Here is a 21,312-nt window from a genome sequence, read left to right as displayed (position 1 = left end):
ACCGGATGCAAATAAGTGTTTACAAATAGTGAAAGTTTTCCTTTGACGTTTGGTTCGAATAATTGAGAAGTTATCTTCTGAAACATGTTTTTTTTGTTAAAATTGTTTAACGAAACAAAAAGAAAAAATTTGTGTTTAAATAAACACCACATAAACAAAAGAGTTTTACTTATATGTATTATACATCGATAGTATTTTTTATATATAATGTCCTTTATATCTATTGTAACAGATAATTTGCCTTATTTTTAACAGTAAAAATATACCGGTTCGTATAGATGTGAATGCTCGACGAAAGAAAAGGATATTTGAGGTCCTCGTGTCTATTTGTCAAACAAATGTTGCATAAGTTCTCTCGAATTTGATTTTTGTGGTTATGATCATAATTGCAGTTCAAAAAATTGCGCGAAATGTCCTTCACATGGACTAGTCTCTAATGTTTGTCCCTCAAATTGGTGGTCTTTAATTTTTGTTCCTCATTGAATAAAAATTTGTGGGCCAAAGTACCCTTATTCTTTTATGAAACTAGAGATTCTGGTTCGAACCCGAACAGAGGTAAAAAAAAAAAAAAAAAAAAAAAAAAAAAAAAAAAAAAAAAAACAATTGTGCAACGCAAAATATCATAGCAAGCTATGCCTATTCAGGCAAAAGTATTGCCTGAAGGCATAGTTTCTATGTAGTTCTTTTTCCGACATAGTTTGTAGTATAACTTAATTTCTACATAACTATGTCGGACAAGGCATACTCTACATAAAAATTACTGTGCCTTAAGGCGTAACTTTTGTCCGAATAGGCATAATTTGCTATGAAATTTTGCTTTGCGATTTTTTCAATACTCTGCTGGGATCAAACCCAAAATCTCAGAAATATTTTCGCCACTTTTTTATTACTTAAATTGGCGAAGGATAAAAATTAAATACCAACGATTTGAGGGGCAAAAATTAAAGACCACCCAAAATAGGGGCAATCGTGCGAATTGGTCATCTGGCATTACGTAAGTACCACGTTAAAACACACTACTATTTGCCATTGATTAAGGAAAATGACGCATGCCTATATTTAGGGCCTGTTTGGAAAGCCACACGGTAATTGAAATTGGTGTAATTACTAGGGTAGTAATTACACAGCTTAGTAATTACATAATAGTGTAATTACAATGACCTGTTTGTTTGTCATAACATAATTACAGTGTAATTACAAGCGTGCTGTTTGGTTGCACAATTATAATTACACAGTTAATTTAATTTAAAAATAAAATTTAATTATGAAAATTTAAAATTAATATTTAAAAAATATTTTCCTTTGATAAATGATATTAAATTAGTTTTTAAATAACATATTGTTTCTTGAAAATATATTAATTAATAATCATATATATGTAACTAATATTGTAAAAAATAATTGATATATATTTTTCAAATTAATAATATTTAATTTTAATTAATTATAAAACTTAAAAGAAGACTTTTTTTGTAAGAACGTCATGGATTGGATGTTTGACAACAAAAATATATTTATAAATATAATGCCATAACATTATTCAAATGTTTGACACAATAAATCCATCAAATGTAAGTGAAAAATAAACAACATACAATGTGAAAGCAAATAACTTAAAATTGAAAATATAACCTAAATTCAAAATCCAAAAGAAAAAGTTTAACATAATGCTCTTGTGTCAAATTTCAACATTACATAAGTAAGTTCCAACATAACTTAAGTAAATATGTAACGACCCAGCCACCGCATATGCAAGATGTAAAACTTTTTTGCCCTCGCGGTTTTAAAACGCGTCTACAAGGGAGAGGTATCCAAGCACTTATAAAGCACTCTTCATTCTCCTCCCCAATCGATGTGGGATTCGCCTAAGGCAAGCCTTACACTCACACCCCCCCCCCCCCTCTTGGGCCTCAGCATCCTCGCTGAGGTTTGCCCCACCATCGGCCCAGCACCAAGACTCCCCGCTCCGATGCAACCGTAACGATCCATCGGTGTAAGGCTTGCCCAGGCGAATCCCACATCGGTTGGGGAGGAGAACGAAGAGTCTTTATAAGTGCTTGGATAGGCTCTCCACCCAGCAGACGCGTTTAAAAACCGTGAGAGACGAGGCTAAAGCGGTTTCTTCTCGTACGGTGGCCTGAGTACATTACAGTTGGTATCGAGCCGATCTTAGGGCGGTGGTGGGGCAAACCTCGAAGACTGACGCCGAGTCTGAGGAAGGAGTGAGTGTAAGGCTTGCCTCAGGCGAATCCCACATCGGTTGAGGTTTGCCCACAGCGCTGCACGGCCGCACGCTCGCGTACCAACTATAACCCGGGCCACGCGTGTAGAAATTGTCCGCTTTAGAGCACTTGGTTCCTCGCGGTTTTTAAAATGCGTACGTAGGGGGGGGGGCGAAAGGCTCTGCGCCGGACAATTTCTACATGCGGTGTTTCCGTTGACCGCGTGGTATCGGCCGGCCGGGCCTCGGCCGAGGATGTTAGTCCCAATGGGGGGGGGGGGGGTGAGTGTAAGGCTTGCCTTACGCGAATCCCACATCGGTTGGGGAGGACAACGAAGAGTGCTTTATAAGTGCTTGGATACCTCTCCCTTTTAGACGCGTTTTAAAACCGTGAGGGGCAAAGGCTCCAAAGCGGACAATTTTTACATGCGGTGGCCTGGGCTGTTACAAAATAATTCAAAAGAAAGGGAAAATATAAGTCTATAACCTCATTCACAACGAAATTATACTTTAATAACGTCACTCGTTATATGTCAAGTTTGTTAATTTCTCATTCTTTCAAATATTAAGAGGTGTAGTTTCAAAAATTATAATAATAACATGGTTATGCTATATGAATAAAATAAAATAAAAATACGAGCAATTACATGGAACCACAAGAAGTAAAGGTTGTGAATGAGAAGAAAGGAAATGAAAAATAAATAATACAAAAAGAAAAATACATTTAAAAAAATAAAAATAATTAAAAAATAAAAAAAGAAATTAAAATAATAGAAATAAAAAATAAATTAAAAATCAAAATAAAATAAAATAATACAAATAAAAAATAAATTAAAAATCAAAAGAAAATAAAATAATACAAATAAAAAATAAATTAAAATAAATAAAAAAGAAACAAACTAGAAAGTAACCCAGTAATTACAGAGTGTAATTACACCCAATTCTCAACCACCCCTTGAGAATTGGAGAGTGTAATTACACCCTTTCAATTACACTCAATTCCCACTAAACTGTGTAATTACTTGGTCAAACAAACAGGTCAAACTGTGTAATTACACCCAATTCCAATTACCTGGGTGGCTTTCCAAACAGGCCCTTATAGAAACAATTTAGTTTATACTTTTCATTTTGCTCTTAACGTCTTTTTTTATAAAACAAAAATCTCGGGACATAGTTAAAATCACAAATTTCAAAAATAAAATCTTTTTTTATGCCTAGTAAAATTATACCACATAAATTGAGACAGAGGTAGTATTATTTAGCATTTTCGCAGTTCCGTGAGGTTAATATCTTTTCAAAGACATTATGAACTTCTAAATTTGAGATTTATACAGATGCAAAAGCAATACAGGAAGGCAGAAACCTAGTACTTATTTAAAAAAAAAAAAAAAATGAAGAAAGAGAAGAACAATAGTCCTGTCAAATATGATGCTTGTTTAAATATACAAACATAATCTTTTAATTTTGGATTTAGGTTTTATTAGTGAGTGATCCAGGCTCTTAAAACTAGCCACAACATCATGAAGAGGAATTTAAGTAACAATAGTTATAATGGACCATTTTACTAAAATTCAGACAGATGAAAATACCATGTTCTCACAATATCTTTCAACCCATGACTCAACATCAATCCATAAAAAGGTAAATAAAGCATTAAAACCAGCAGCAGAATAGCACAAAGCAATCCAAAAGTACTTGTCAAAAGAGTAATTCAACTAATATGTCATACATCTTATAAAAACAGTGTTAAACTTGATTGATTCTCCAAACTGCTTCAGCTAGTCCTTAACTCTGAAAATGGAAAAGATGAAAGAAAGAAAATAAATACAATAAGTAGACAGCAACATCAAAAGGTAAACAAAATTTTACTCATACACATAAGCTTAACTTCACAGTACACCTGAAATTGTCTAGATTCCATTGCAAATAGCGTTGCTTCATTCTTTTTATCTATAATCTTATGTTGATTCAGTAACTTCAACGAGTGGATTATGAATATGGAACATTAAGTTCAGCTCCCAATCATCAGACTATGTGCATGTCTTGAACTAAACATATGAAGCTAACAAATTTGGGATGTCACTAACAATTATCTGTGATCTGCTTGAGGATACAGCTATTAGAAAGGAAATATAACACTATGTCTATTTAGAGAGAATATTAACCCGAAATGGTCCATATTTCTAATATTACCTGAAATGGCCCTTTTATACAAGGTTTATACATTGTCTACAGTAAGTGTATAATGTTGTATATCGTGTATATAAATATTGGTACAAAAAAAGTTGGTTATGCGGATGTAAATTAAAAATATGACTGCGTGGATGTAATAATTTATGTTGGATTGTGTAGTATTGAAATTATCCTTATTAGAAATGCAGCTTCCTGGTTTTTAGATTGACAAAAAGCTGAAGTCCACCTTTGATTGGTAAATTAAGCTGAAACAATCATCATAATTTAATTGATACTTCTCCCATTTCATGGCTAAGAGTAAATGAATTTTAATTTTTACAGAACAAGTTTTAAGCTCACACAAGGTGTCAAAACAAATACTAGTTTCTACTATATTAGAAGAGTGGGTTGGATCGTCGTCCCCCCACTCTTCTAATATAGTTAAAATAAAATAAAAATTAAGGCGGGCCCACTCTTCTATAATAGTAGAAACAAAAATTAAAAAAATTTAAGGTGGGGTCCACGTGAACACTTAGGAGACAATTGCAAAAAAAAAAAAAAAAAATTAAGGTGGGGTTCACGTGAAGAAGTAGGAGACAATTGTTAAAAAAATAAAAATAAAGTGGGGTCCACGTGAAGAAGCAGGAGACTATTAAAAAAAAAATGACATTTAAATAATGATAATAAGTTCAGAAAATGGTAAAGGTACGGTTAGAGAAAATTTAAAGAAGAGAAATTCATGAAAAAAGAAATAACTATTTAAATTGAACACAAAAACTGCTAAAAAAGTCATAAAACCAAAAGATTTAAAACTTATACCTTTGGGTATAAGTTTAGACACATACGTCACACAAATAATGAGGAATAATATCAAGAAGACGAAATATAAATGGTCAAGAAACATATATACATATTTTCTTAAAATGATGAAGTTGGTCTATACTTATAAATTTAAGACTACAACGGATGCTAACACATGAAAGCACTTTTTAGTGTTGTTGAGTAGAAAGAGATGATGAGATGAAACTCGGTAGGAGAAGGCGTATTTCAAATTTTTCAATTGGAGAACCAAACCAGGAAAGTCATATATGAGAGAAGCGGACTAAGTAAAATAATTTATTGGTATTTTCAATTAATTGAATTATAATACTTTCTATAATAAAAATTCCATAATTATATTACTAAAATGTACTCTCTCTGTCCTAATTTATGTGACATAGTTTGACTAGGCACGAAGTTTAAAAAAGAAAGGAAAGATCTTTGAAACTTGTGCTCTAAAACAAGTCATAGATATTTGTGTGAATTTAAATCATTTCATTAAAGGACAAGTTTAAGTTAAATGATTTCTAAACATAAAAATATATCATTCTTTTTAAGACAGACTAAGAAAAAAAATGTGGTATTATTTTTTGTGTTGGGACAGTGCTAGCACGGGATTTCGTCATCTAGAATATAAAGAAAACATGTTTAACTTCAGTTGCGCATTGGATCAACAACATACCTGATAATCAATTTAAGATGGCGTTTGGTGCAGGTTTTGTTGAGCTATTTGTGGATTAAGACCTGAAAATCAGAATATCCCATCTCTTCAACTTGTGTTCTCTGGATGACCATGGCTGACTCGGCAAGCCATTCGTGGCATGACTTTACCTCAATGGATTTTAGAGACGGCATGTCTCCAAAGCGAGAAGGGACAGCCTTCAGATGTCGACATCTTTTCAATACCAAGTGTTTAAGGCGTGGAAACGCATCATCTGAGACATCCCATTCTGAAAAAGAAGGATTTTCTAGCTTCAAGAATTTGAGTTGAAGGAGCTGCTCATCATTTACTTCCCTTGTATTGGAACTAATGGTAACTCCTAGCAGTTTGAGTACCTCAAGTTTTGGAGGAGTTGAGACCGCATTAAGATGTATGCGAAAATTGGACAGTGTCAATTTCTTGAGGTTAGATGGGAACTTCAACTGATTGATCCATGTCAATGTAGGACCGGAAGAAATCTTGAGCATCTCAACCTTGGTAAGGTTGTTAAACGCAGGGAACGAGCCATCAAATTTCAACACTTCACATCTCAGTTTCTGAAGATTTGGTGTTTTTGTCAAGATCTTATCCGCATTGTCCACACAAGAAAAACATGCTGAGGAAAGGGTTTGCAAATCATACATTTTCGAGGGGCTTTCCAAGAGTTCTTTTCCATTGCCCAAAGTGAAAAATGCTTGGTCATATATGTGCAGATGTCGCAATTTGACCATTGTCCAAATTGTATTTGTCAATCTGTATTAAAAAAATAATCTAAAACAGAATCTGAAAAGAGAAGAAACAATCTAACGCGAATGCGAAAAAGAAAGAAAAATAAATTCGAGCCCACCGAATTCACAATGTTTTCTTAAGGAAATTATTCCCCTCAAGTACCGAGATTATGGAATATATCTCCTGTGATTGAACGAATTAACTCACCAAAGATAGCGGTACCTCAAACCCGGTGAACGGTGAACCACTCAAGGCCGTAAATCACATTAGAATTTTTATTGTACAAGAAGAAAGAAGAAGATAATCAGAATAAAGAAGAAGACAATCAGAATTTTCGTAAGTAAAATCTGATGGAATGACTAAGTATTATAGCCAACAAAGGATAGTACGAACAAGTGTCATTGTGCCTTATCAGAAAAGTCACAACTATTCTTTTCCCGTTCACACCTATTCAAGAAAATCCTAACAATTCCCCACATGAATGGGGAATGACTCTATGATCAAGAAATATACGGACAAGTGTGTGATTTACAAATAAAGATTAATTGCATCTGGATAAGTAGGTTTCCTTTTGAACTTTCCGTAGTGAACATATGTCGGATATACTCGATCAATCGGTAGATTTGATATCTTTGAACCGTCGAGCTTTGGTGTATACCTAGATAACCACATGTCACACAATCAACCCTTTACCGTCTATGGTTCTCACGGTTGTGTTCGTTTCAGCCATGAACACTGCCTGGTTTCATAAGTGTATAGAGAATGGGCTTTCCTATCATTCTCTTTGAAGCGGCTTACACTTCACACTCACATAGGTGATTCCTAAAACGTGTCATCATGTAGATACACTATTTGGTCATACCTGCCAAACTTAGAAATCATTAAACAACTTAAGCTTTATTAACTCGTTAAAAAGCCTTAATGTTGTATCCTTGTTCCTGAACATTGTCTTCATCACGACAATGGATTGAGTTATTTGATAATGTCGAACTGTCATTCAAAACTTTGTTTGATCTCTTTGAACCTAGCTCTTGGGATCTCCAGTCTGCTAGGTAGAGTTACCGCCATGATGACTTGTCCTAAGCCTTAAATCCATTCCCTTTGATGATCTTTCAACTACCTCTCTAGTTAAGCCTTTTGTCAGTGGATCCGCGACGTTATCTCTAGACTTTACATAGTCAATAGTGATAACTCCACTAGAGAGTGGTTTTCGAACAGTATTGTGTCTCCGTCGCATGTGACGAGATTTCTCGTTATACATAATGCTCCCTGCCCTTCCTACTGCTGCTTGGCTATCGCAATGTATGCATATTGGTACCAATGGTTTGGGCCAGAATGGAATATCTTTTAAAAAAAAAAAACCCGGAGCTATTCAACTTCTTCACCGATCATGTCTAAAGTTACGAACTTAGACTACATTATGGAGCTGGCGGTCCAAGTTTGTTTGGACAATTTCCAAGACACCACTCCTCCACCAATGGTAACAACATATCCACTTGTGGATTTTATTTCGGTTGACCCGGTGATTCAATTTGCATCATTATTGCCCTCAATAACTCATAGGATATTTATTATAATGCAAAATAAACTTATAAAATAGGATATATCGCAGACTGCTGACTACACTTAAAGTGACATCATGATACCTGTGGATGGTTGACATCAGTTGTGGCCACAACCTTTTAAAAAAATATTTCTCAACCATTCCACTTCTTGTAAGTCTACTTCTTCAAATATCCAACTAATGGCACATTCACCAATGTGAAAATCCAAGCTATTGCCAATTATTATCATTATCATCAATTGGTTCTTAGATTTATAAACCAATGAATTTCTACATTGAATGAACCATCTTGTCTTTTCAAAGAGTTGTCTCTCAACATATACATTTTATCATGAAAAGTCACAACCTTTCAAGTGACATCCGTTCACGAAATTAATGAACACGACCTTTAATGAAAGACATACGATCAATCTCATCAAATTAGTAGTTCGAACAACTATTCCTTACCAAGAGGGAACGAGTTATGTGAATATTTCACTAACTAGCATATCAATACCACTAAAGGCATACCATGTCAATACCACAAAGGACATATATTGTGGGGTTGACATAATACAATATTGTCAATAAGTCAACATCTTTTGATTCTGTCGAAGTTTTATGATTTGTGAACTAGAAACCAATATCCTTTACTATTGGTGGCATATCCTAGAAAACACAATTAATAGTTTACGGTCCAATTTTTACCCTATTAGGTTTAGGATCTTGCACTTTAGACTAACACCCCCACACTTTAAAGTAATTCAAGTTGGGCTTTTCATTTTTCATATGGAATAAATTGTGTTTTCTATAGGCACTTGATTGAGTATTTTGGTAATTATAAGGATAGCTTCCCCCCACAAGTTCTACAGGAAAACAAGAACTTATTAACAAGACATTCATTTTATCAATGATTAATTGAACGTCATATTTATCAAACAATAGACAACGGCTAGCCTTTCACCAACATCCATGTCAATACAGATAATTGTATTTCAATAGACACATATTTTCATGAAAAGTCACGACATTTCTAGTGACACCCTTTCATGAAAGAACATAACTTTTCTGAACAAGTATATAACAAATTATCAATTTGGTACTAGTTAATCTTAGTGACCACCATATCAAAAATCCACTAAAGATTTTGTTCATTTGGCGTAATATACAAGAATGCCATCATTTTTCATATTTCTTGTTATTCCAAATTAAACACTCAGTCTAATATTGACTTTATCATAAGTCAGGAAGCCCCCACATTTCAAATAATTGAATGCTTTGTTCTTAGGCAACTCAAAATTAAAGGGCATATGAAGAATTTCTTTCCATAGCATCAAATCAAAATGCACATTAACGATTCTAAGTCAGCATGCATATAAGTAAATGCCCTCAAACATTTTGACGTTAGAATCTTATTAACCAAACTTCATGCTAAGCAATCATTCTTAACTGGTGCCAAACATTTTTTTTCTTCAGAAAGCATCACAAAACACCCAACTTTTATTTCCATCAAGCCACTTCAGTTATCCTGCAATTATACAAGACAAAGTACGACAAAATACAATTTTCTTACTACCAAACATGGCTTGTGGTTTTAACAATTCCTTTAAAGTGTCTTATCTCGTGATTGATTTCATTTGCAAGATGATATGCAAGAATGACGTGACAGAGTTTTCCAGTTTCAAATGTCAAAACAACAACTTGTCAAATTGGAACAATTAGATCAATTGCTAAAAGCATTTAGGCCATCATTTCTTTTTATGGTTCTGCCAACTAGGGCATGAGGCCATCATTTTTTTTTTATGGTTCTGCCAACTATAATTCAACCTTTCTATTTTATCAAATAGATTGAAGGAAATTCTTGTATTGCTCGTATAAAGTGAGGTAGAAACTTGTTAGAGAGTCACCAAATATTGCTTAAAAATTCCATGATATATTTTCCATTCTACATGGTCAATATACCCTTCACACGGGACACATTTGGAACGGATAAAAAAAAATATTCCCCACTATCACTATACTTAATTGAGATAGCATCCTTAACATAAGTATGGAACAAAATGCCTATTGTTCATTTCACTTTTAATTGCCGCTGCAATTTTGTCAGACAAATTCAACTTCCGTCCATCACTGATCACTCGCTGTAAATGTGATGAAATACTTTGTCTATGAACATTTAACCCCAAAGATAGTGACTGTCTAGGAATCAAAGAAGATGTTTCATTCTTCTTCATCTTAAAGAGTAGTTCTTGATAGATTTCAAAATTTTGACATATATCCAAAAATAAAATAAATTGTTTTACAATTCTTTTCCAGGGTAATTCATCTAATTGTTTAGCCCAAAATAATATATACATATTATTTTTATGATCTCAAGAATAACTTTCAAGTATTAATGTAAGCCTAAATCATGTCTTACTACCTTGAAAATATTATTCCACATATTCGTGCACGCTACCACATTATATACCAAATAATAAATTTTATGGCACACAAATAGAATATACTTTGAGATCATTTAATAATAAATGTCTACCCTAAAATTTATAAAAACTGAATTTCATAAAGCATAAAGAGTAGAAAATAAAAAGACGAGCAGAGTAAAGAAAGTAGAACCCGATTTTTGTTGCTTTCTTCTTGAATTGATTCATCCTTGAAGCAAAGCACGTGTTTCTGTGACATGTGCCGCATGTGCACGAAGTTTAAACCGGAGGGACGATAAATTTTTCAAACATGATGAAATTTTTTTCCCCCCCCCCCCCCCCCCCCAACAAATTGATCTGCATTTAAAAAAAAATAATAAAAAAAAAAATATATATATATATATATATATATATATATATATATATATATATATACATGCCTTTTGAAAACACAAATTTGGTTAGACCAAATAACAACTCCCCTTCGTAACAAGTCATAAAGACCTCTTATCACAATTAATTGATTCTCAATTTCCAAACCTTTGAATGCATAACCGAAGAGCCCACATGAGTGTCGTTTTCTTTACTTTCTTCTTATGCAAAGAGTAGTACTCCCTCCAAATTTGCAGTAAATGCACAAATGGCTTGCAGGAGTACTCCATGTCAATTTACCACTTTAATAGTTAGATTGTCCAAGGAAAAACGTGATACCCAAACAAAACAAAAGATACACGCCTGACACCCTTTTCTTAAACGACACAATCAGTTGATGAATAAACCAATGCCATCAACATATTTTGTTGGTGTCATAATAGTAATTCAACGCTGTGATTGACCACACCAACGTCATATATAATAATTAATACAATAATGAAGACACATGTTCCATGGTTGAATAGTTTTGTTTGATGCCGCCAATCGAAATTAAATTCCGATTCTTATCTACCTGTTTTCTTAATCAGAAAATAAACTGGCAAAAATTTTATATCTTCAAACCAAATAGTCTCTAACACATTCAGATTTAATAAAACGGAGAAGATTTTACCTTCTTCAAACCGAATAAACAACCAGCGAAGATTTTATATCTTCAAGCTAATTAAAAGTTACTAAATCGGTAAAGTTTTTATCTTCTTTAAACCGAATAGTAACTTGGAGTAGAAAATCACGCAGATTTTAATCTCCATACAGGGGAGTAGAAAACCACAAAGGTTTTAGTCTCCAAAAAGAGTACCGTTTTTTCTTATGAAAATAGTACCTTTTTATCTTTGAAAAGACTTTTTTTTTCCTTCTTCTGAAAATAGTACTTTTTCCTATTTTGAAAAGAGTAACTTTCTTCTTCCTGACAAGAGTGAATTTCTTCTCCAATCTTATCAAGGTTTAGTCTTAAAAACCGGGGTAGAAATAACTGAAAAAGTATTTTTATTTCTGAAAGAATACTTTTATAACTCAGGAAAGAGTATTTTTTATTTCTAAAGAAAAATTACTTTCTTCTTTGTCAAAAGAGTAAGATTCTAGTAGATTAACAGAATACAGAATATATAAAACTAATAATTTCCTTAAGATTGTTGTCAATCTGTATTCAAAAAATAATCTAAAACAGAATCTGAAAAGAGAGGAAACAATCTAACGCGGAATCTGAAAAGAAAGGACAATAAATTCGAGCCCATGAATTCGCGGTGTTTTCCTTAAGGAAATTATTCCCCTCAAGTACACGAGGTTATGGAATATATCCTCCCAAGATTGAACGAATTAACTCACCAGCGTAGCGGTACCTCAAACCCCGGTGAACGGCGAACCACTCCAAGGCTGTAAATCACACTAGAATTTTTATTGTGCAAGAAGAAAGAAGAAGACAATCAGAATAAAGAAGAAGACAATCAGAATTTTCGTAAGTAAAATATGATGGAATGACTAAGTATTATAGCCAACAAAGGATAGTACGAACAGGTGTCATTGTGCCTTATCAGAAAAGTCACAACCATTCTTTTCCCATTCACACCTATTCAAGAAAATCCTAACAGTAATGATACTCGTCCTCTAATCCCTTGAAGTATCAAAGTTTCAAGGTTCAGAAGATTGGAAGGGAACAATATGAATTGTTCAGCAGTGCGAGCAGCAAGATACCTCAAAAAAGTTAACTCTTGTGGGAAAGAATCAATAATTGTGAATTCCAAATCTAACACCCTAAGAAACTTGAACCTTCTAAAAATGTATGATGCATGGTCTATTGAAGAGAATGCAATTTTTCTAGACTCCCTGAATTGAAAAGATTTCACATGTGAGTAAGAAAAACACCAACTTCCAACACTATTGCATCGAGAATAAAGGGATATACGGCGTGGAGTCTTGTACTGTGGAGGGAAAATATGAGAAGAATCCATACTTTTGTCCCTGTCAGTAAAGAGAATGGTATAATTAATCGGGATAAGTTCAAACAGGTGATTCAAAAAAAAATAAAAAAAATAATAAGGTTTAGATTACCCTTTTATCCTTTCTACGAAGTTCTCCAATTTAGCTTTCTCCCTGCAAAATTCCAGCAACAGGTCATGACTGCGACGTGCCTTGATCTTACCATCAGAACTCCTTTTAGCAACCATCACTAGGTTTCTCTCAACGAGATTCTCCAAGTAATCTTTTGCTATATCCTCCAAAAGCTTCTCTGTGTGAGTTTTTACAAAACCTTCAGATATCCACAACCATGTCAATTTTGAGACTTGTATCTCTTGGTCCTCTGAAAATACTCCAAAGTAGAGAAAGCAAGTTTTCAAATGATGTGGTAAAATCTGATAACTAGGACTTATTGTGTCTTCCGCCTGAGCCTGAATGTGTGTACCTAAATTTGTTGCCACTTGCTCCCAACAATGTGTTTTCTTCTCCATTCTTGTAAGAATACCTGCTACCAGAACAATTGAAAGAGGCAGACCTCCACACTTTTGTGCTATTCTTTTGCCAACATCCGTTAAGACAAGGGGGAAACTTTCTCTATTGAATACCTTAATTTGTAATAGCATCCAACTCTCATCATTAGACAGGAACCGAAGAACAAGGGGATCACTAACATGTTTAGCATAAGAGGCAACGTCATAATGCCGAGTCATCAGAATAATTCTACTTCCGTTGTTAGCGTTGGGGAAGCATAACCTTAAGTCATCCCATGCACTAGTGTCCCAGATATCATCAATGAAGATAAGGTATCTCGTGCGCAATAAATGTTTGCGAAGTTGGTCTGCTAATACATCGTCAGCCTCTCTATCAAGTTTGTCCGTCTCACCAATAATATCACCTAAAATAGCTAATAATAAGTCCTTCCGCGTATATTCTTGAGACACACAACATTGGGCACGTATATCAAAATGAGAGACAACTGACTGATTAAAGTATGATTTGTTTGCCAGAGTTGTCTTGCCTATTCCAGGCATGCCGACGATTGAGATAACATCAAGGCATGATGATCCTTCAGTAAGCTTATCTCTTACTTCATCCATCACATCCTCGAAGCCCACCATTTCATCATGTATGCTTGCATCACTAGCAGATTTCGAATAAGTATGCGCACCAGAAGCATCTCCGGTGCTGTAAAATACTAAGTCAGACGCATCCATTTCTTGAACCTCTTCTACCTCTGTCATAAGTAATCTAATCTCCCTCGCAATGTGCAAGATCCACAGGAAAAGACACCAATCTGGAACAGCCTTTTTCATATAAGAATCAAACATATATTCTACCTCATAAACCAAACCAATCACCTCTGATGCAATACGTTGAAGTCCATCTTTCTGTTCTACAACAGCTTGGAAGTACTTGGTTTCTTTCTGAATTGTCTGCAGTGGGTTCTTGAAAGGAGCAAGTGAATCTGAATAGTGGCTTAGGAGCTCCTTCAAGTTGTCTAAATTGAAATCAGTAAAGCACTGTCTACTAATACTGGTTAAGTTGCACTGAAGGAGAAATGACTTCCGAGTGTGGATGTAAATCAGTGCCTGCATACTCTGAATGTTGCCGTGGATATCAAGAATTAGTCTTTGAACTTTATCTTTCAAATACATGACTTCCTTATCCTTTTCGTTGTCATTTAACAAGTAAACCAGAAGTCCTGCATCAACAATCACAGAGTCGATATCTTGAAGAGGAAATCCAATTTCCTGTACGGCTAGATCAATGAAATTAGCTCTCAAGATATCGAGCATCTCCTGAAGGTTTGCCTTTATCGCTATGGTTGGTATCCCTTCCAAATGGTGCAGAAGCGTCTCCAAAAATCTAACCTGGCAATCAACTACATAATCAATTCGGATAACAGGATACCATGGTGATTGTACTGGATTCAAATCTTGCAAGACACCGACATAGATATTGCAGATGCATGACTCAATGGGATGAATCCTTTTTTCAAGATCAGAAGGCAAATCATCCATTTCTCCTGGAACCAACTGTTCATGGCCAGGTAAAAGCAACCAGGCAAGCATTGCTGTTTGCCTGGCCACAACCAAAACATGGGTGAAAAAAGTATGTTGGCTATGAGTTCCTATGCATCTGTCGGAAACAAAGCAGATTAAACTTCTAAGGAACTTCAACTCCGTTCGAATCTTTTTAATTCGATCCATGGTTGGACGATTACATTTCCATAAAACATTTAAATTCTTTAAAGCATTTAAATTATTTAAAGCCTCTCTACCTCTCAAGGTACGAATAAGTTATGCGTACACTCTTAACTTTCCCATACCCCACCTTGTGGTGTTTCACTCGGTATATTATTGTTGTCTTTAAATTCTCTACAGCAGTATCAATGAAGTCCGTTACAGTATTCGGAATAACAATACCATCCATGCTGGGAGAAAGTTGTGATGATACTTTGGATCTGTTACAGCGAAGCTTGTAGTGCAATATACAGATAACGCGTGAAAGTCTTCACTCCATGGTCTTGCTTGTTCAAAGTAGAGCTTGCTTAGATCAGTTGCAGCATCTTTTAAAAGAGATTGGACTTCATCTATGACATCTTGTTCATTTAGGAAGCTTTGCAATTTGAGTATAAAATCCAGGAGCTTAAAATCATCCTTTATTCTCTTATATGTTTGTTTTAATCTACTAAACCAACCCCGTAATCCTTTAATCCCATGCATAGTTTCAAAGAAATCAGATTTCTTTGAAGACAGATACTGGCGTTTAAATGAACCCCATCTCTCTTCAATCTGCTTCAAAGTTTCAAGGAGATCAGGTTCCTCTAAAAGCATAAAAAATGAAGCAAATTCTTCTTGAATGCACTGCAGTATTTCAAGAGGATGAGATGCCTTTAAAGATTGATCATATTTAAATGTATGGTTCAATGATTCCTCTCCAACTCGCTGAAGATTTTCAAGTAAAAGAGAAATATTTGGAGACAAAGATTCATCTGAAAACATTCTCTTTTCATTTCTGCAAAAACAAAAACTTTTACTAGTAGAATGTAATTAGGTCCTTCAGAAGTATTATTTTCTTTTTGTGTTTCCTGTTTGGATTCCTTTCTTTAAGGATTCTGTAATTTAGTTACTGTGCAAATGTAGAAAGCTTGCAAAGTGGGTCCAGCCATCCATATTAGTTTGTGATTGCTATGTCCATAAATTTTAGATTTAGGCCCCGTTTGTCCATAGATATCAATAAAGAAATTTACTTTTTTTTAAAATTTTAGAGTTGGAGTTGTGTTTGGCATAGTTTTTGAAATTGTAGTTTTTGGTGAAATGTAGTTGTAAAAAAATGAAAAAAGTGAAAATATTTTGAAAAATAAATTTTTTGAGTTTTTGGTATTCCGGAATACAACTTCAAGTTGTATTCGAATTTTCATGGCCAAACGCTGATTTCGGAAAAAAGTGAAAAAAAATTCCGGAATAAAGTGAATAATTCTTGTGGCCAAACGGGGGCTTAATAATAAAGCTAAGTGGAGAGGTATTGACTTTATTTCTTTGCAACACTTTAATAGAATTAGTTTCTTGGTCATGCCTCATTACCCTTAAATGATCAGCTTTCTTGTTTGAAAGTGCTTTGTAGAATTTTAATTTAAATGTCATAGCTTCCATGAGAAGTTTTGTACTGTAAAAGTTCCTTGGATTTAAACTAGCTGGAATTCTTGGACTTAGCTTCCTTGTCATTATATTCTTCTCAATTACAAGGAAACAAGAAGCAGGACTCTTTCTATAATTTCCCTGCTTTTGGAAGTTCATTTTCTAAAGTCGTGTGGTATAATTACAGTCCCTTTTTTTTTTTTTTAATAATGATGATGTTTGATCAGCTTACGTGTACTTTGACTATTTCAGATTATCTTTTTTATACTTCTATCCCAATGAAGAATTATCAGAGAACCCAAACTTCTGGAAGGATTTTCTGTCATGATTTTCTCTTATTTTCAGTTTTCTTTGTTCCTCTTGTATTTGGACAATTTTCCTTTAGGAATTTATAAATGAAAACATTTAAATTTTTTTTTAAAAAAAATTAAGTAGAGTTAAATAGGTTTAGTTAACATTAAATAGTAGAAGAAAAGATGGTTTAACTAGCCTTATTAACTATTTTAAGTAGCCTTAAGTAGGATTAAGTAGCACACAATAGAAGACGAAAAGAAGGATTAAAAAGAGCAAAGTAGCCTTAAGTAGGATTAACTAGCAGAAAGTAGCACAGAGTAGAAAAAGAAAAGAAGGATTAAGTAGCATTAACTAGTGAAAGAAAAGATAAATTAAGTAGGGTTAAGTAACATCTATATATATATATAAAGCTGGGCAATAGGCCCGCCTACGTGGCGCTCTCATAGAGCAGAATTCTTATTTATTTTTTTTGTCAAATTTTTGGCCTTTTTTCTTAATTTTTCAATTAAAAACTAAATAATTTTTATGAGTCCAAAAGTCGCTACTAAACCAATCATCGCATCGCTCAACTGGAAAACCATAAGTCAATCCAATAATCCCATCCTTCAACGGGAAAACCAAAAACCAAAGCCTCTTCCTTTCTGCTTCTGATTTGTTCTTCTACAAGGAAGTTTTGACGGAAGGTTAATTCCTGATCGTTTCTACATGTATCGTATCTGTCAAAATCACATCGCTCTCAACGAAGATTTCAGCCTTAAAATAATTGGTAATCTTTTTTCTTTTCCTCTTTAACCCTCTTTCTTGATAATTGCCATAATTGAATCAAATTAATCAGGCTTTATAATTAGCACATCAGATACGTAACATGCTTATCCATCGTTTTGACGAGTTTATTAAGTAAATAATCATATCATAAACCTTTGCCTTTTCTTTTGTTAATGAAAAATTAAAAGAAAAAATTGAATTTTTCTTTCCGATTTGATTTGTCAAAATCATTGTCCGATCGACGTATAGAAGATGCCAATGAATCAGTTTACCCTATATAATTGAAATCTAAACGTAGTTAAGCGCTAAAAAAGTTTCTTACACTTCAATTGAGTGTTTACATTAATTTTTTTCTGAATGTTTACTCTCTAACTTCTGTTTTCCTTCAAATAAATATATGCAGATAAAAAAGTATCAAAAAGCGAAGGCAAGAGAAATATAACAATTATTAGAGTGAAAATATGGATTTCCTTGATAATGTGGTTGAGGAGGAGGACGAGTTTACTAACTTACAGGGACTGATCTGTTTTTCTTTTTCTTCTTGCCTTTCTTTGGCTTCAATTACACAAAACTTAGAATGTATATGTTACAATCCTACACTTCAGAGAAGGTATGGGTATATTTCTGACTAATACTTTTGAACTGGGGGGTCAATTTTTCAAGTCTTCTTCCCATTTCATTTCCTCAACTTTGGTCCATTCAACTAAATCAACCAAAAGTATATTATCTTCTAAAAAATAAACAGTATTTGATTTAGGTGTAAATATACCCATTGCTATATAGAGCGAGAACTTCCAAATGTCAGATATGGTTGTACGTATGATTTCATTTTCTGAAACTTTTTTCTCATTTTTTGTGAACTATCTTTGTTTAATAGTTACTCCCACCGTCTTAAAAAGATTATCTTAGTTTGACTTGACACGGAGTTTAGCAAATAAATGAATGACTTTTGAAATGTGTGGTCCAAAATAAGTCTTAGATATTTGTGTTTGTAAATCATTTCATAAAGTTAAATTATTTCTAAATATAGAAATGTGCCAATCTTTTGGGACAAACTAATAAGGAAAGTAAGACAATCTTTTTCAGATTGAGAGAGTACAATATTTAGGCACGTAGATAGATTTAGTTACTGGTTGTAGCATTCAGTATAAGAATATACCACATCTGAATTAACTGGTGCTCCAATTTAGATGTGTCATTCTTGGAATAAGGGAGTGCATTTGTCTTCTCTGGTTGTCCATCAGTTTTAGCGTTTTTTTATAGTTATAATTGCTGCCATAGATTATTAGAAGTAAAGTTTTCAAGATATAAATATGGATGCTCAAGGAAATCTCTCCCTCATGAGTTTTAATTATTGACTATAAAATTTTATTATGTTAATTAAGGGGAGTTAGGTTATGCTCAATTTCTTTTCATCTATATGGAGTTTAGTCAAAATCTCTGAATACTTTCATATAGTCTTTTGGTTCCCCAATTAATCTTTTGAATAATAATGAGCTTTTTCATGAATGAATGTCGCCTATTGCTGTGTATGAGTTGATGCTAATACATTTACAGTATGTCTTATTGATCCTGAAATACATTTACTAATATTTCTCACGATTGTGAATTGTGAGGTAATATATGGTACATACAATCTAAATGAAAAGAAAAGAAATAGCTTTATGACAACTAATATTGAAAATGTTTTTAGTTGTCAGTTAAGTCTAACACCAGAATTTTTGGCATGGTCAATGACAGATTCTTATACAATTTGCTTTGCTTTCTTTCTTTTTTTGTTCCTTAATAGAAAAAGATTAGTATTAAATTCAACAAGGTTTACTAAGACCGCGCGAAGCGCGGACAATTTTACTAGTTATTAAGTATTTTGAAGTAGTCTTAAGTAGGGCTAAGTAGCACATGGTAGAAGAATAATAGTGGGATTAAGTATTTTTAGGTAGCATTATGTAGGGTTAAGTAGCATAAAATAGTACATAGTAGAAGAAGAAAAGAAGGATTAAGTAGTCTTAAGTAGGGTTAAGTAACATAAAGTAGGATTAAGTAGAATAAAGTAGCACAGATTAGAAGATGAAAAGAAGGATTAAGTGGGGTTAAGTAGAAGAAAAAAGTGGGATTAAGTACTTATAAGTAGCATTAAGTAGGGTTAAGTAGTACATTAGAGAAGTAGAAAAGAAGAATTATATATGTAGCGTTAAGTAGCGTTAAGTAGGGTTAAGTAGCATAAAGTATCACATTATAGAAGAACAAAAGATGGGTTGTGTAGGGTTAAGGATTAAGTAGGTTAAGTTGAGTTAAGTAGCATTAAGTAGGTTTAAGTATCATTAAATAGTAGAAGAAAAAATGAATTAAGTAGGGCTAAGTAGTCTTATTAATTATTTTAAGTAGCCTTAAGTAGCACATAGTAGAATAAGTAAAGAATGAGTAAAGAGTGTTAAGTAGCATAAAATAGCACATGGTAGAAGAAGAAAAGTGGGATTATGTATTTTTCGGTATCCTTAAGTAGAATTACGTAGCATAAAGTAATACATATATCGCAGAAGAAGAAAAGAAAGATTAAATAACGTTGAGTAGTTTTAAGTAGGTTAAGTAGCACAGAGTAGAAGAAGAAAAGAAAGATTAAGTATCATTGATTAGGGTTTAGTAACATTAAATAGGTTTAAGTAGCATTCTACTAGAAAAAAAAGATGAATTAAGTCGAGTTAAATAGTCTTATTAAGTATTTTTAAGTGGTCTTAAGTATCATAAAGTAGCACATAGTAGAAGAAGAAAAGAAGGATTAAATAGCGTTAAATAGTCATAAGTTTGGATTAAGTAGCATAAAGTAGAATATAATATAAAAAGAAAAGAAGGATTAAGTATCGTTAAGTAACATTAAATAGGGGTAAGTAGCATTAAGTAGGTTTAAGGAGTTTTAAGTAGTAAAAGAAATGGATTAAGTATGGTTAAGTAACATTGTGAAGCATTTTTAAGCAGGGTTAAGTATTATAGCGTAGCACATAAATAGAAGAAGAAATTTTCAAAAAAATTAAGAAGGTAACTATAAATTCAGAATATATTCAAATTTAGGAAAATATATGCACCATAGTATTTTTTTTTTTTTTGGGCTCCATCTTAAGAAGCTGAATAGAAGTCCAGCCTCAATAAAATATTGTTGTATTTATTATTCATCAAAAGAAAATAGAAAATGGGTTATTAGTTTATTAGAATATGGAATTTGCAAAGATTATCAAGTTTAAACTCACGAAATTTCAAACTATGTGTTCATGTTCAAATGTAACTTAAATTTTTTACATACTTTATAAAATTTAAATTCAAATACTATATTTTTAGATGTTAATCAATTCATGTCCATAGATTTCAAATATTTTTTTTACTTTATTTGAAATTTATGAAGTTGGAGTTAGAGGTGATCGTACTTTTTGCAATGCAGTGGAGAGAACACTTTACTTATTTATGAAAATGGATTTGAAGAACAAGTTTGGATAACTTTTTTCAAATTTAAAAATTTTATAACTAAACACTGATTTTGAAATAAAGTATAAAGTTGTTATGGAAAAAGGGAATAATTCGCATGGCCAAACGGGCCTAATAACCCTTTTCAGGTTCAACTCATTTTT

General features: G+C 33.2%; 1 protein-coding gene across 1 annotated transcript; it reads right to left on the bottom strand.

Annotated features, from left to right (window-relative positions):
- Positions 1 to 5,938: 5,938 nt before the first annotated feature.
- LOC132068043 (putative late blight resistance protein homolog R1B-16) lies at positions 5,939 to 15,235 on the bottom strand. The gene is made up of 3 exons (XM_059461509.1): positions 13,089 to 15,235; positions 12,628 to 12,998; positions 5,939 to 6,660 (listed from the first exon to the last, which is right to left on the bottom strand). The coding sequence occupies exons 1-3, from the start codon at positions 15,203 to 15,205 to the stop codon at positions 5,939 to 5,941; spliced, it is 3,210 nt and encodes a 1,069-aa protein (XP_059317492.1). The 5' UTR covers positions 15,206 to 15,235.
- Between the last annotated feature and the right edge of the window lie 6,077 nt (positions 15,236 to 21,312).

Source organism: Lycium ferocissimum, chromosome 1, assembly GCF_029784015.1.
Source record: "Lycium ferocissimum isolate CSIRO_LF1 chromosome 1, AGI_CSIRO_Lferr_CH_V1, whole genome shotgun sequence".
NCBI lineage: Eukaryota > Viridiplantae > Streptophyta > Magnoliopsida > Solanales > Solanaceae > Lycium > Lycium ferocissimum.
The sequence above is the reverse complement of the archived record's forward strand: the minus strand, read 5'-3'. Positions and strand labels throughout refer to the sequence as shown.